Below are 17349 nucleotides of genomic sequence, written 5' to 3' on the forward strand. Positions count from 1 at the left end.
AAATAACACAGGATATACAAGCAATGCTTCTGTTGCTTTGAAAAATTAACTAGGTGAAAGATAACACTGCGGTTTTAACTCTGGCTGCTATGTTCAGGTAAATTCAAATCCACCAGTTTAATATAATCTGAATTTTTGTAATGGTTTAATTCCAAATACATAATTTGCAAGGAGAAAAAAAGACATCTTCTCTATTGACCCTGTAGCTTCATTCCTCAAATCAGAAAAACATTATGGTGGGGAACAGCAGGCATTAAAACAGGAAAAGTTAGTGGAAATTAATAGGAAGTTAAATTCAAGGGAACCTCTAAGGCTTCTTTGCAATCGCAGTACAGACATCTGTGCGAGTCTGTTTTTCAACACTCCTGAGGCCTTTCACCCTCAGTTTAACAAATTAATTTCAGTGTAGAGACCTCCAGCTTATTTAATTTCTTCATAACAGTATTTCCCCCCCAGTCTCTCACCTTACTTCCTGCTCATAATAATGGAATACTTATTTAAGCTCGAGTCAACTTCTAACTTTATAGTCCACTGGCCAGGTTAACAAAATAAAGTTTCTTATCAGTGTTTGACAGTCAAGTAAGATATCAATTTTTTTTTAACATGAAGTGTTTAATGTTCAGTCTTTTTCTAACAAGAAAATTTAAGTAAAATATTATTTCTAGTGTGACTGAGCTACTAATGGAATTGCTCTGAGTTCTGCTTGTTCAGGACATGACTATTGTGCCTTTGGTTCTTCTTTTAGTCCCTTGATTCAACACATTTGAATCTAATTTGGTCTTTTATGTTGGTAGAATATAAAAGGAAATATGAAATGCAATTATCATTCTATGATTATGTGATTAAGTGAAATAATTATTATCAAATCAAAAGTCCAGAATTTAAATACTACTTTACATAATAATAATAATATAAATAAGTTGTAATTGATATAAAGCCTAGTTCTGCCAGCTTCAGTAGTTCTTCCTCAGTCTCCCGTAGGTCCTGAGGCAGTTCTTGGTGTCGACTTCATTATGACAATATACATGAATTTGTTTTTATCTTGATCTTTCACTTTTTTAGCTTGTTTCATTTTCTCATTTACCTATGTGTAACTTAATTCCTAAAAGTTCTTTGATGTATGCCTTTGATTTGGCTTGTTCTGACCAAGTTCCTTATGGAAACTTACTCTGCCATGTTATTGCCAGTGGACAAGAACAACAGTTTTACTGACCTCAATATACCATGGAAGAGATTGCTGCTGAATGTTTGTTAAACATATATTTACAATGATTTGCCATGAAATCGATGATACTTAAGCAAAAGTTTCAAGGACAGCTATTCTCCCTTTTAGATACTGGTTCTCCCTTTTAGGTATTGTTTAACCCACACCTAAATGAAATATCAGCTACCAACTGGGGGTTGCAGTAAGGGGCATATTTTTTCCCCTCTCTCTTCATCCCTCACCGTTATGGAATGTTGTAGATATTCTCTTACTAAAAATGTTCAGGGTCTTCCAGAGAGAACTTTTTTTATAATTAATTCTAGTCTTGTTGAGCACTTCACTTTGGTTACATTCATTCTGAACAGAGCTACTTGAGCTGTGCCAGTTGAAAACATGACTGAGACAATACAGCAGTAAGGGACAACATGGATAATCTCAGACCCAGCACCAGACATGCTCTATAACATGCCTTCTCTTTCTCCCACTTTTTCTGTTCCTCAAGTAACTGATTTCTGTAGTCCTTCTCCCTGACTAGGAACCCAGATCTATTTTTCGATCTTTCTTTTTCCTCGATCTGAATTACTAAACTCTAAATTATATCTGAACATTTTGGTCCTATCTTGACCCCAGCAGTGGCTAGGAAAAGCTGACAGAGGACATGATGCTACTCCACTAGGTCTCATCTTAAACATGGTGTCTGCATTAATGACAGGTAAGACTCAATATTCTTTCCAATATTTGTTGGCATTAACTATTATAACTTTGGAAAATTCTCTCAACCCAACCACTATACATCTTTCCAGCTTGACTTCAGCGATTCCCAGTGGTAATAAATTAGGCTAAGTACAAAATATGCAACCATGCTCCTTTTTTCAATCAACTCTGTATTCACCATCTTTTAATTCCACCAAACACCTTACTGTTTTGTTGTGGAAAACCAGCAGTCTGCCCATATACTTTGACATCTTTTATTTTCTATTTCTGGCTGACAAGAACTAAATTTTTCTTGTTCCAAGTACATGTACCTTTCCAAGGGCTTCTGGGCAACTCTGCAGTCTGTATCCCATTATCCCTCAATATACTGAACACAGTAGGGCAGCTGCCGAATAGGCGAAACTGCTGCTTTTTGCATGCATTACAGTTTTAATCAGGCTCTTCAGTTTTATGCTCAGATACTTCAGAAATCTACCACATATGACTTCTTCCATGATTTACAAAGGAGGCACATATTCTAAGTATAGATAATAATTGCACCATTTAAATGATAATACCAAGATGTTTTGTATGGGGAGGAGATTCATGCAGGGCAATTTTACCATGAACAGCTCTTTCATAGGGCTATCTATCCTCACACCAGATGTCAAATACAAAAAGAAATACTTTGGCATGAATAACAAAGTTCATTTGACTGAAGGATTTACCTCCTAGGAACAAGAGCCTCATAAAACATAAACATCGGGAGCAAAGTGAGCCACGTAAGGGCTTTTGCAAAAATTAAACCCATAACTTGCCACTAGAAATGGGATATTTCATCTGTTCAATAAGCACTAAAGTTCTCTTTGTTTTTATGGCATCGTAATCTTTGATTACTCTGATAAATATTTGGACTATACAAAACATTGCAATGAACTAATCGCAGTTATAAAAAAAACTATGTGTGAAAATGAATTGGGAATGCAATGATACCAGCACATTTTAGAGAAGTTCAAATACAGAACCACATTATTTTAACTGGCTCCTAACCTCATTCTTTTATGCCTCCATGTAGTCATTTACACCTGAAGAAAAGGGTTATGGAAGTCGTTATGCTTGCTGGCTTTGCATAAGCATGATTAGGTAATGGTACCAGACATGGAATACCAGGCTCTCTCTGTGTGACTGGGTGAACCCAAACCACGCAACTGAATAGTAGCAAATTTTAGCAAAAAAAAATGCGGTCCTGTGTTGAGGATTAAGTCTCTCTATGCTGAAGCCTATTTGTGGAATTCATGCTCTCACTCACAACAACTGTGTATAAAACAGCCTCTGTCCCAGAAGAGAGATCTTTCCTTCCCCTCCCTTTCAACTCACCCACTATTTCCCTTTGTCTTGGTTTTATTACTCAGATAACAGACTGGAACATTGTACTGCTGGCAGATTATGTGCGTAATCTTACTCCACTCTTTGTTTAAAATTACAACTCTCTCCATACTTATTACAGTACTCTGAACGATTGTAAGGTTGCAGAAAGGCTCTAGGCATGTCTGTATTGTTTCACAGTGTAAAGACTATTCACTGCTATTTATTCTTTTACAGTAGGAGAGGGAATCCCTCTGTCATTCAGAGCACCACGCACAACTTGCATGCCAGGGGCCTATATTCTGCTCACAGAGAAGATCTGTAGTCAATAAAAGCAAGGAGAGCTTTCCAATACCTAGAACTGTTTTTTATAATTAAATGCAAGGAAGAAGATCAGACTTCTTTGGAGCTAGGAAAAAGCAACATGATTACTTTCAAAAGCAAAAAGCTTTTCTCTACCTCACTGTATTCTGAGCAGATGCATTAATGTAAATAAAGTTCAAGTGTAAATCATGTCAGATAAGAAAGTAATTCCAGTGGTGAAAGTCACGCTTAGCATAGCACCAGCAACATTTATGAAGTGGTAACAAGAATATGTTTGAATCAATGGGCTGCATATTTATATCACTGATGCGATAGGAGTAATATGTTAAAAATATTTGACAGTACGTGACACTAACAGCTGAAGTCTGCAGTTGGTTCCAGCAGACTGAACCCAGAATAACTGAACCAAAGCCAACGGAGATACTTCAGATGTCACCAATTGGAACAAAGAACGTGAATTTGCACTTAGCATTTATATAGTCCTTTTCATCTTCAAAGAGCATCACAAACATTAGCTAGTTCTAATTCTCTCACAATGACCTTCATGCTAACCTTTTGGGATAAAAGTAATATACTATAAGAAAAAATCTGACAAGACGTGTAATCAAGCATACACCGAGCCTCAGATGTGTAAACTATCTCTGCCTCATGGTAGATTTTATCTCCTCGAGAATATAAGGCCTTTCACCATGGCTCAGGTATTAATTCACCATACAATGTATTTTACTAACATAAGATGATGGTAATAATCCTGAAATAACAGATTTACTATCATAGCTGGAAGATACAGCTATTCCTTTTTAACAGATAAGGAACTCAAAATAATACTGCATAAAAAAAATCTGCTGGAAACTGTCACAGGACAAACGAGGGACACATCGAGGTTAGAAGCTGGGTTTCCATGGCTTTGCATTGCTACTGTTCAGTCATTCTGGGATTGTTTTTTTTAGTCTTTCCAATTCAAATTAGGAATTTTGTGTCTCTTTTAGAAAGCTTTCTGAGAAGCAGCAGAAGCTTCCTTTACATATCAGTTCTCTCTGCCCTCCAACCCAGACTTGCAATTTGATTATCAATTCTGGGTGGCTCTAAGCCCAGAATCTTGAATAAGTTCCTCATGTTCCAGTTGCTTGCGCACTTTATACAGAGGAATAGATTGAAGCAGACAGTACTCATTTTCATGGTGACCCAGAACCGCTATTGTTACAAGAACACCTTTAATCTCCTGTTTCTGTTTTTGAATTGAATTCAAGTGGGGAGAGATGAAAGCAAGCATCTCACAAATCTGCTGCTACAGCTGGTACTTCTTAGTTTATCATATGCTAGGTCTAATTCTTTTTGATTCTTCTTAAAATTATTGCTTCTATTTCTTAATTTGACAACCAGGCATTTGTTGCTATTTTTTGACTATGAAAAAACCCTCCCCTCCCTCTTTCTTGTAGCTTCTTCCTCAGGAAAACCCCCCCCAAACTTACTCCATTATGAAATCAATGTATGAATTTAACTTCTCTCTTGGTAGGTTTTCTTATGCAGCATACAAATGAGCAGCTAAATAATATTTCATTACTTACAGTTCAGGAAAAGACTTACAAAATAAACTGAAGAGTGAAAGAAGGATAAGGGTCATGCTGATATGAAGGGCATCAGTCGCACTGCAGTCCATTTTGGATTTCTTGCAGGAACACACTTGTAATTTCAGTTCTGTGTTGTTAGTCAGAGGCGGTTTTCCAGAATCTGTCACTGAGATTGGGATGTTGTAATTGGCCTTTTTCAGGTTTTGAAGCAGGACAACCTGGGCATGAGTATCTGCAAAGGATATGGTGAGAATTAGCCAAATAGTGGTTGCTTGGAAGGGAAGAAGAATCTGCAAACAATATCAGACATATCACAGTTACTCGTGGAAAAAAAATGAGAACACTCTAAAGAAAAGATTAAAGAGCTGAATTGGAGGTAAGAAGAGGCAGTACAGAAATTCTTTCATGGGCTGGGAGCTAATTGCAAACTTATTCCAAGCCCCACCAAAAGACTTAATTTTAAGAGCCCCTTTTGTTTAAATACATAATTTGGTCTGCAAATAATTGACAGAATTTGTCTGTGAAAACTAATATACTAAGAAATCCTAAGGCATGTCATCACCAAAGCAACACAAGAGTGTATATATATTTGTCAAAGAAAAAAAGCCCCATTTTGCAAGGAAGTACAGACAAAGCTCTTTAAATGCTTCCCCAGTTTGACTGAGAAGGCAGTGAGGGCACATAATGCCCCTTCAGGTCCACAGATCTGCTCCACCTGAGCAACAGTGGGCCGTACAGCTATCGGTGCCCAGGTGAGGGTGCTAACTCTTCTAGGGGGTTTAACAGAGCAGTGGTTTGATGTTTGGAGAACAAAGAAAATGACTCCTCCACTTTGTTCTGCAAGCAGGTACAGACATCACATCTGTCTTTAGCTTTTTCTAGGAAGAATATGAAATGAACTGCTAAAAGATTCGATAGAGACAAGAGGTAAATAATACATGCTAGAAAACAAATGGAAATAATCTACATTAAAATGTAGTACTTTGTGCCCACAATTTGCCATGCGAACCTTCTGCAATTACACAGTATGTGCTTTGATCCTCTTACCAATAGTGTACGGACCCAGTGCATTTGGGTATTTTATTTGTGAAGAGTTCAAATACTTAATTTAAATTCAGAAAGTTTTTCAAGTACATTGCTAAAACCCATGGAAAAGTTTCATGCTGTCCTATAGCAAAGCCTTGTGCATCTCATGCACGTAAATTCCATGCCATAAAATATGATAATCTTTACAAAACTGTAAGTCATTAGTAGCCTTTCTTTAATGCAAAGAGAAAAGTTTGGTCAACATAATAAAAAGAGGAAAAAAGTTCAGATTTCAGGGAAAATGCAGACAGACTATTAGTATGTCCCACCAGACAGCTGGTCCAAACAAAACCAACACGGTGTAAAGCAGCAGCGATGGGTCCATCCTGCAAGACTTTCATGCACAACTGCTCCAGAATTCACATAATGGGCAGCCTCAGGGTGAATACACTGGGATGGAGGGGTGGGAGGATTAAATGCATAAGAAAAAAATGTAACAGACTTACTGTTAAGCTTGGTGATTCTCCACAATTTTTCTGGGCCAGATTGCTTACTCAGTTCGAATTTGAATGGATCTGTATTGGGATGAAGGTCTTTGTCTGATGCTCCTAGTACCACTACCCTGAGATCTTTTGCATCATCACAAACTTTGGCCAGTGTTGGATAAAGGGATGGGACATTGTCATTGACATCCTCCAAAGTGATGTGTAAAGTTCCTGTACCTGTAGCGGGAGGATTACCTATATGAAAAAAACAAACATATATTTATTAGATCACAATTCCATAAACACTTGCTCTTATTTGTACCTGCATGCTTGCAAAGGGAAAGAATTTTTATAGTTCTTACCTCCGTTATATGAAAATTATTGTTTTCAAAAACTGAGGAGTCATTATTGTAAATTTGTTGCTGTGTTTTCAGAATGCAGACTGTCTGATTCTCTACAGTATGGATAATTATTCTAAGGAAACTTCTGGGAGAAGAATATTTTGAAGCTAAAATGAGATTAGGAGATGAATAGATATCTGGAAAAGAATCTGTTCTTAGAATCATAGAATGGGTTGGGTTGGAAGGGACCTAAAGATCATCTAGTTCCAACCCCTCTGCCACGGGCAGGGACACCTTCCACTAGTCCAACCTTTGCTCAAAGCCCCGTCCAACCTGGCCTTGAACACTGCCAGGGAGGGGGCAGCCACAGCTTCTCTGGGCAACCTGTGCCAGTGTCTCACTGCCCTCTCACAGTAGCTAAGTTCTTCCTTATATCTAATCTAAATCTACTCTCTTTGAGTTTAAAACCGTGACGCCTCATCCTATCCCTACACCCTACATAAAGAGTCCCTCCCCACCTTTCCTGTAGCCCCTTTAAATCCTGTGAGGACACTCTAAGGTCTCCCCAGAGCCTTCTCTTCTCCAGGCTGAACACCCCCAACTCTCTCAGCCTGTCCTCACAGGGGAGGTGCTCCAGCCCCCTGATCATCTTCGTGGCCTCCTCTGGACCCGCTCGAGCAGGTCCGTGTCCTTCTGATGTTGGTGCCCCCAGAGCTGGACCCAGCACTGCAGGGGGGTCTCACGAGAGTGGAGTAGAGGGGGAGAATCCCCTCCCTCGACCTGCTGGCCACACTGCTCTTGATGCAGCCCAGGACACAGTTGGCTTTCTGGGCTGTGAGTGCCCATTGCTGGCTCAGAGTCAGTTTTCCATCCACTAATACCCCCAAGTCCTTCTCCGCAGGGCTGCTCTCAATCCACTCCTCACCCAGCCTGTACTTCTGCTTGGGATTGCCCCGACCCATGGGTAGGACTTTGCACTTGGCCCTGTTGAACTTCATTAGGTTCACATGGGCCCACCTCTCCAGCCTGTCCAGGTCCCTCTGGATGGCACATCCAGAGTGTCGGCCCCACCACACAGCTCAGTATCGCTGGCAAACTTGCTGAGGGTGCCTCGATCCCACTGTCCATGTCGCCAACAAAGATGTTAAACAGCGTCGGTCCCAACATGACCCCTGAGGATGCCACTCGTCACCGCTCTCCACTCGGACATCGTGCAGCTGACCACAACTCTCTGAGTGCGACCATCCAGCCAACTCCTTATCCATGGAGTGGTCCACCCATCAAATTCATGTATCTCCAATTAAGAGATAAGGATGTCATGTGGGACAGCGTCAGATGCTTTGCACATGTCCAGGTAGATGACGTCAGTTCCTCTTTTCTTATCTACCAACACTGTACCCTGTTGTAGAAGGTCACCACATTCATCAGGCACGATTTGCCCTTAGTGAAGCCATGTTGGCAGTCACCAATCTGCTCCTTATTTTCCCTGTGCCCTAGCACAGTTTCCAGGGGGATCCGCTCCATGATCTTGCCGGGCACAGAGGTGAGACTGACTGGCCTGTAGTTGCCCAGGTCTTTTTTTCCCTTTTTATAAATCGGGGTTATGTTTCCCCTTTTCCAGTCAGTGGGAACTTCACCAGACTGCCATGACTTTTCAAATATGAAGGATTGTGTCTCAGCCACTTCATCCTCCAGTTCCCTCGGGACCCACAGATGCATCTCATCAGGTCCCATGGACTTGTGCACCTTCAGGTTCCTTAGATGGTCTCAAACCTGATCTTCTCCTACAATGGGCAGTTCTTCATTCCCCCAGTCCCTGCCTTTGCCTTCTGAGTCTTGGGTGGTGTGTCTGGCTGGATCCCTTGCTGGTGAAGACTGAGGCAAAAAAGTCATTGAGTACCTCACCCTTCTCCATGTCCCAGTTAACCAGGTCTCCTGTTTCCTTCTGGAGAGGGCCCACATTTTCCCTAGTCTTCCTTTTATCATCAATGTACCTATAGAAGCTTTTTTTGTTGCCCTTGATGTCCCTGGCCAGACTTAATTCTATCATGGCTTTGGCCTTCCTAACCTGATCCCTGGCTGCTCAGACAGTTTCTCTGTATTCCTCCCAGGTTACCTGTCCTTGCTTCTGCCCTCTGTACACTTCCTTTTTATGTTGAGCTTGTCCAGGAGCTCCTTGTTCATCCATTCAGCCTCCTGGCATTCTTACCTGACTTCCTCTTTGTCAGGACACATCGCTCCTGAGCTTGGAGGAGGTGATCCTTGAGTATCAACCTGCTTTCTTGGGCCTTTCTTCCCTCCAGGGCTTTATCCCATGCTGCTCTGCCAAGCAGATCCCTGAAGAGGCCAAAGTCTGCTCTCCTGAAGTACAGGGTAGCGAGCTCACTGTGTGCCCTCCTCACCACCTAAGGATCTTGAACTCCACCATTTCATGGTCACTGCAGCCAAGGCTGCCCCTGAGCTTCACACTCCCCACCAGACCCTCCCTGTTGGTGAGAACAAGGTCCAGCACAGCACCTCTCCTCAGTGGCTCATCCAGAACTTGGAGAAGGAAGTTATCATCAACGCATTCCAGGAACCTCCTGGATTGCTTATGTGCTACAGTGTTGTCCCTCCAACAGGTATCAGGGTGGTTGAAGCCCCCCATCTGGACCAGGGCTTGTGAAAGTGAGGCTGCTCCCATCTGTCTGTAGAGGGCCTCATCTGCTCAGTCTTCCTGGTCGGGTGGCCTGTAGCAGACCCCACTACAACATCCCCTGTCCCTGCTTTCCCTTTAATCCTGACCCATAAGGTCTCAGTCAGCTCCTCATCCATCCCTGGGCAGATGTCTGTGCACTCCAGCTGGTCACTGACACAGAGGGTGACACCCCCTCCTCATCTCCTGTGTCTGTCCTTCCTAAAGAGCCTGTGTCCTTCAATTCCAACACTCCAGTCACAGGAGTCATGAACACATACTGAAAGAAACGTAGTAGGAAACATCCCCCAGATAGACAGCATGATATTAAAAGAATCGAGAACAAGACGAGGAAAAATGACAGCAGAGAGGAATCAATTTGTATGGTGGGTGCCCATAAACAGAACAGGACCAGGTCATTCCCCAGCAACCCTTAGGGCCCCGTTTAGTTATGTCAGCAGAAGTGAAACCTGTCAACATGCAACTCTGGAAAATGAGATCTTTTATTTACCCAGAGCCATGCTGTGTTAGCAGTGGAGTTTCAAGCTTTCTCAAATTATTTGCCAGCCTGCCTCAGCCCTGACCCGAAAGAACCGGCTTCAGAGGTGAGGATGATGTTTATTCACCATGGTACGGCTACAAGCCTTTGTGCCAAGGCTGTGACTGACAAACCAGCCGTGGCACTGGAAATGTTTGTAACGGAGATGTCTGCCCACTGGGAGTCGGACTGAGACCAGCACCTCATTTCACGGAGGTCAGAGAGGAGCTGACAAGTGGTAATAACTTTCAGTCACTACAGATGTGTGCCGTGGTTGAGCCAGTAACCTGCTGCTTTCAGTCTAAAGCTCAATATCTTATTACAGATCCCTTTGCTATCCCATTTTAACTGATGTCAAATTTTTCCAAATGCACATTCCTTCCTTCATTGTATACTGTACTTATTAATTTCTCCTGTGAAATGCTGCACTTCTAGGTTGTGTTACTTGTTTTTCTCATTTAGTACACAACATCTATGATCTCTGCACTTCCCTTAGCTATAAACCCTTAGCAGGTAGAAAGGATTCAAGAGGTTGCACTTAACCTGTAAAGCACTAGTGCAATGTGTCACGGTATTTTTAAGTTTAGCACTGAAAGAGGTACACTTTAGCATAATTACCCTGCCTATAGCAGCCCCATAAACTGTGGAATTATTGCTGCACTGTGAGTGCATCCTAAGGGAGAAGTAAATACCCTGTGGTCTGGATCTGATAAACTACTAACTGTAGCAGAATGCAATTAGTCCTTTCAATAACAAATGTTACTAATGATGACACTTCATCCATTTCATGCACACATAAATGCATAACAAAGGCAAAATTTTCATAGTTCTTTAGCTTTCACCCCCTCCTCATCTTGCACTTTGTCATCAGAAGGGTTAGGGTTGAGTTCTTTTTAATGAAAAAGAAATTATTTTTCACTTTTTATTGGACTAATTGAATTTGCAGAAAGACTCCAATACATTTTTTGTTCTTGATATATTATTAAGTAAAGTCATACGGCAGAATGGATGAAAAGACATTCAAGTATTTGAAATATGATCATAAAAGCCAGCCTTTCATGCACTTAATTAAACTGCTGTCTTTAATTTTGAATGCATTATTTCCACACTGGACTGATAATGTCTTATGCACTGCCCTTCTTATCTTTCTCTGAAGTCAGTAATATTAAAATCTGCCTTTTGAAATTAAGAAGCCAACAGCATTATGAATGTACTGTTATTTTGTCAAATGCAGATATGGCTGCATTTTCTCTGCCAGGCAAATGTTTCACTCTCTTTGTATGGCTTTATGGGCCAGTCAACTATTACGCACAAATAGAGAGAAAGGAAATTGCTTCTGTCCATTTCAATGACTTATTCTGTGGTTGGTTTATTTATAATGATTTAAACAAAATCTTTTGGTGATTTATGAAGACCTCCAAAAGAAAAATAGGCAAATGTCAAGGTCATAAACTGAAGCTTGTTAACACACATGTCATAAAAAATACAACAAAAAATGAATCAAGGAAAAATGGTCACAACATATCCACTGGGAATATATGACTTTCATAAATTTGACAGTATTATGCCTTTGAAATAATTCAAAAATCCCATGATCTCCAGACAGCTTTGGTTTTAAAATGAAAGATTTCTGTAGCATATTTTAATTCTGAAATAAAACTTCTCTTAATTTGTATTGTAAAACCTTGCAGCTGAAAGGAGAATTAATATGCAAACCAAGACATAAAGGGTTCTGTCCACCAACCCTTGGGAGCAGCTTTTCAAAAGAGCTCCGCTCCGAGTTTTGTCACTGAACTGAATTGGCCATTCTTCCTGAGGATGAACACTTTAAACATTTAGGTGCCTTTAGAGCCATTTGAGAGAGAGATAATTTCAAATTCCTGCTAAGGCTCCCACAAGCGGCATAGCTGTGAATATGCACATGAATGGAAGAGCATTACTCACGTGTGTAAAAGCTACTAAAACAGAGACTGAAGGATGACTAATTTCATACTGAAAGAAACTGAAAGCTTGATATTGAATCCTGATTTTAATAATCTAGAGCAAGACTGAGCACCTTAAGAAGTAATCTCCAATGAGTCCAAAATGCAGGTAGGATCTTTCAAGTTAGTTAAGGTCTGTGGGACTGAGACTTTGATCAGCAACACTAAAAAAGTACAAATTCATATTAGAACATGCTGCAATTGGAAATGTATGATACACTTATCTGAATTGGGTCAGGACTGGTAATGTCTTTGTATCCTGGCATTAGACTGCATACAAAGCTTCTAACAGCAGTCTTCAGTTAGGCAACAGCTACTGCTGTTGTAAGATGCAACAAGTGAGAAATAGACTAACAAAGTAGTTATATTTTATGAGACAGAGTGCCATGGAATATGATGGGATCTGTTGTTGGGGAACTGGACTCTGCAATGCAAGGGCCTGTTACCAGAAGATGTAGATGTTCAATTGGATTTTAGTGCTATCAGTATAAATAAACCATGTTGCTAACTTCAGTTAAAAAAATAGTTTCAAAAGAAGTATTATAGAAACAGATACTTTGTATACTTCTGTCTACTTGAATTTTGATGAAAAGCCATGCAGAATAATTTAGAATTATTAGTGTAAAGTCTTAAATTATAAGCCCTCTGTAGAAACACAAGGTCAAGAAATTTGAAAACTGGCATTCATTTTTGGCCCAAAAAGTTCCCATAGGAACAGTGACGGCGTTTAGACATTTAACTATTCAAATGACTCTGCCAATCAGGTAGTTAGTGTCTTAAAAGATACCAATTATGCACAATGATGGCCATGGACTAAGATGACATTTCTCTTAAGTATCAAGACTTGTATAAAATGGCATGTCTAACAAGCAATCATATGGTTGAATGGCTGATGATGCATTTAATCTGAGCATAACATTTTTATGGACATGAAGAGCCATTTCATGTTCCACTTTCTAGTTTTTCTACAGAAATGTGATGCTGTTGTGTACAGATTTCTAATATGGCTGAGCTGTGCTCCGTGAAATTAAAGACAGTATCTGGACTGCTTTGAAACTAAATTAAGACACTCCTAATCAGTGCACATTCAAATAGCAACAGCTTTCATTTATTTGAAATGACAGCAAAAATAGTTAGGAATTGCCACACAGCAGGTAAGATTTTCTGATGTGTCACACAATAAGAAGCCAAACACCCCTAAAAAGTCAATGAAAGTTGACGACTTAATTTTTGGGGGTATCCAAAGAAAACCTCATAGTGTGACTGAGGGTTGCTACACAGCACCCTATTTCTTTGCATGATGTAAACACACCTGCACTTCTATCTTGTCTTCCTACTGTTAGCTTCATGAAAGCCTGACAGAAGGATCCACACTGCATGAATCAGTCCACAGTCATGTCTCAATGTCTCACCACATCTTGTGCAGGCTTTAAAAGAGTCAATGCAGATGCTAATACCTATGTAGCCTCAATTTATTAATATGAAAGTGGTTTTTATATGTTTTAACTCAAAGTGTGATTTTCATGGAGCATTTTGAGTTCACACATTTTTTTCACTTCATGCTAAGGAAGCCTCGGGGAACACAACACTGGCTACATGGTGTCTGGGCCATGTCAACCTGCTATTTTCTCCACTAACTGAGCTCTATCAACAACAGCAACAGTGGAAGAAACCATTCGGGCACTTCACTGTTGGAATCACAACCGTTATCTTGTTTAGACACTATATTCTCTTCTAGGACTACAGCTGAGCATAAGGGCAGTTAAAAGTAGCCATCCATCTGCACTAAATTGCCAGCATGTACTCACAGAAACTGGTCAGAGACATTGTTCTAAGTGGTAGAACATTTTCAAGATGAAAGAGTTGTTTAAATGCACCTCAAAGAAAAAAAGTCATGAAGATTTAATCCTTTTCTTCCAGCTTTCCCTTTCCAATTTGCAGTAAAGCTCAAGATTAGCCTAAATGACCCTGATTACATTTTCCAAGCATTCAAAAACATATTCAGAACTTAGAAAACAAACAGGTTTGGATATTTGAATTATGGTGAGTTTAGAGTGTCCTTGAAAATGAAGATGCATATTCCTTAAAGCAGTGGAAAGGTTCTTAAGAATGTATCCAAGTAAAACAATTGCTTGAACATTGCTGCTTAGAACATAAAATAATGTTCTTTGGTCAACAGACAACCCAAAATCAAAGAATTAAACAGATGTTGTCCATCCTACCTTGAGCTGAGTTCTAAAATTTTTGAATCCCTCTTTGGAATAACTGACATGTATTTTTTGTATTCTTTTTACTCTTAGAATTGGGTATTTAAAATATGTTTATATTAAGATTTAAAGGATATTATAAACTAAATAAATTGGATATAACAAGAATATGTGTTCAGGTAAATAAAATTTCATTTAATTTGTGAAAACCAACAGGAAAGTCCTCAAGAAATGTTATCCCTTCTAGTTTGATTCTTTTTTTTCAGTTTGATGCCAGACTTGACTTGATCTAAAATAGAACAAGTTGCACAAGGGAGAACAAGGAATATCAAACACAAAAAAGTACATTTCCACATGCTGTGTGAAAATGGGCTTTGAATAAATCAGATGAAAGTCAGTTTACTTGTAAATAATATAATTTGTTTAGTGGCAGAGCTAAGCTACAAAGCATTGATAATCAACTAACAGGAAAAATGCCAGACCCACAAACCAAAAAGTGTTAAGACTTGGAGAGAATGAGACTGCATGTTTTCACTTATATTTAGAAAGTTCACCTAATGGTCTCAAAATCTGAACATAGGAAATCTTCTCTATTTAGAACCCTAATGGTTTGTAACTTGGTCATTACAGCAAAGGAATATTTGTGTAAATGTATTTACATAACAAAATCTAATTAGAAACAAATATGAAAAAAAGGAATTTAATTTGAACTGCTATACTTCTTTTTTTTTTTTTTTTTTTTTTTTTTTTAAAGAACGCCAGAGACCTTGGATTCTGGCAATATTTATCAAATTTCCAAAGAAGAAAAATCAACCATTCTAGAGAATCCAGCTGACACACAGATCTAAGCCACAGTATTGCTGGAAGCCAGAACAGTTTTTAGGAAGAATGGAGCATGAACTGTCCCTTTTCACATGCTCATTATGAATGGTAAAAAGATTTCTGTACTCATTTCTTTTTATTAAATTAAGCTTCCAGCACCATCAAATGAATACATATTATCTATGTCCTTCTATGCCATGATGCAGAAATTACAAGGCCATTTATTTCCTAGAGCAAGCAATAGGGTATCCATTGCCATATAGATTTCCTCTCAAGCTGACAGAGTGGAAATTCATCTATTCTAAATTTTACTAGAATATTTATGGTTTACCATTTAGCAGCAGCTTCTAATCCACTTGCACTACTATCACTTATGTGACCCAGAAAGCTCAATTCCAACTTTTTTTCCCCACTTCTACTTTTTTTCTGGCTAACAAAGTTACGCAGATACAAAATGAATGACCAATTATAGTAAGAACAATTTTCCTTCATATTTGAGCAGGAAAAAAGGCCTTTGAGAATGTGGGTTTGCTAATTTCTGGCACAATTACCTTTCCTCTGAACCATCATGAATAAAGCCTTGTCTCAAAACTTCTATGAACTACATTTGAATCATATCGAGGACAGTCATATCGAGGTCAGTTTGGAACTGCAATGATGCCTACAGAATTTCTTACATTTCACTCCCATGGAACTAACTGTAAAATGTAGGACTGCCTAGGATCTCTCCTTGCATATGGATTTTTCACCTATTTCTCTATTTTCAGCTTCATATTTGCCTGAAGGAGAATACAGCAAGAAAGGAGAAGAAGAAAAAATGAAAAGAGCATTGTAGAAGTTCCCAAATTGTTTGGAGGGAGCTGTGCAGCCAGACTGTGCAGTACGTGGTTAGGCTAAGTAACATGTTCTCTCTTTAAATTACTATACTTCAAATATGGACTGTGAGAAACAATGCTTCATGCTTTCTAATGATACTGCTGTGAAAATCTAAACACAAATGTCTGTCTCCTCCCTCATGGTTCTTTTTTTTCCCTCCATATGCTGTTTTTCTAATCAGAATATGTGTGCATACTAGGTGATTTGGCAGCAGGTACCCTCACTGCAGGCATAAATCCCATTCAGACAGGCGTATTCCATTACATTTTGTGTTCAAGCTGAACTCTCCTAATGGTTCAACCAAAGTAAATGGAACCAGCAGAGTGGGAAGATACCAAGATTTGGGTGTGCTGCTCAAAATCTGACATACTTGAAAACTGGTCTCATAAATGCCATGTGCTGACATTTTGTATAAAAGAGGTCCCAAATTTCCCATGAGTTGAAATTTCCTACGCATTTTGTGTATGTATTGTCATATAGATATTTTTCAAAATTTGTAAAATAAATAGTCTTTAAAAGTTACAATCCTTCATTCATTCACTGAAATAATATATGCAGATCCTATTTTTGAGTAATTACATTTCAAAAGAGCACAGCTCTTTCAGCATATCAAATTGCTGCTGACATATGCCATCCGTCTTAAATACTGTTTTCGGCATTCTAATTTCTTTTTCTAATCATGAGTCTGTGATGACAAATTAAAACAATATTTTGTGTGCAATTCATATTTTACTGAAATTTGAAATGGCAAGAAAAGGATGAGTATTCAATTTATTTTCTCTTCTCAATTAATACAGCAATTAAGATAAGGGGTATAAAACTGGCTTAATTGGGTTGCCATGGCAACTAATTGCCTGATTTCTTCAAAAATAGCATGTTTTAGGTGGAATCAATCTGTGGTAATTTAATTATGTACATCATGAAGCAAGAAGACAGGTTAGATACATGTAAGGAAAAGTTCTAATTGCAAATTGCTACACATCTCTTTGTTACTCCAGTTTTTTTCTAGATGTTGTCTGTTACTGTTCATTACACATAGTACAGAATGATAATTTTTCTTTTTAATGATTAGGAGTACTGAGACTTGCACAATAAATGAGATTTGGAATTGCTTGGGTGTAGTTCAGCTGATCCTTGGAAACAAGGAAAAATAGTGAAAACTAGACCCTGACTCACTTCCTCATTTTGCTTGGCATATGCAACAGGGAAAATGAAATAGTGCTGCTCAGCTGGCTAGTCTG

At 39.1% G+C, this 17349-nt stretch overlaps 1 protein-coding gene across 3 annotated transcripts in view; it reads right to left on the bottom strand.

Moving 5' to 3' along the window:
• Window positions 1-17349, bottom strand: part of CDH13 (cadherin 13) — a 516496-nt gene that overhangs the window by 16306 nt on the left and 482841 nt on the right. For 2 of the 3 annotated variants that reach the window (XM_074839584.1, XM_074839582.1), the window contains 2 exons: window positions 6690-6923; window positions 5151-5389 (listed from right to left, as the gene is read on the bottom strand). In XM_074839584.1, coding sequence (XP_074695685.1) covers window positions 5151-5389; window positions 6690-6923 — 473 coding nt within the window. Of the gene's footprint in view, window positions 1-5150; window positions 5390-6689; window positions 6924-17349 lie in introns of those variants that run through there. The other variant, XM_074839583.1, reaches the window with a different exon arrangement.

This window comes from Strix aluco, chromosome 14 (assembly GCF_031877795.1).
Source record: "Strix aluco isolate bStrAlu1 chromosome 14, bStrAlu1.hap1, whole genome shotgun sequence".
Taxonomy (NCBI): domain Eukaryota; kingdom Metazoa; phylum Chordata; class Aves; order Strigiformes; family Strigidae; genus Strix; species Strix aluco.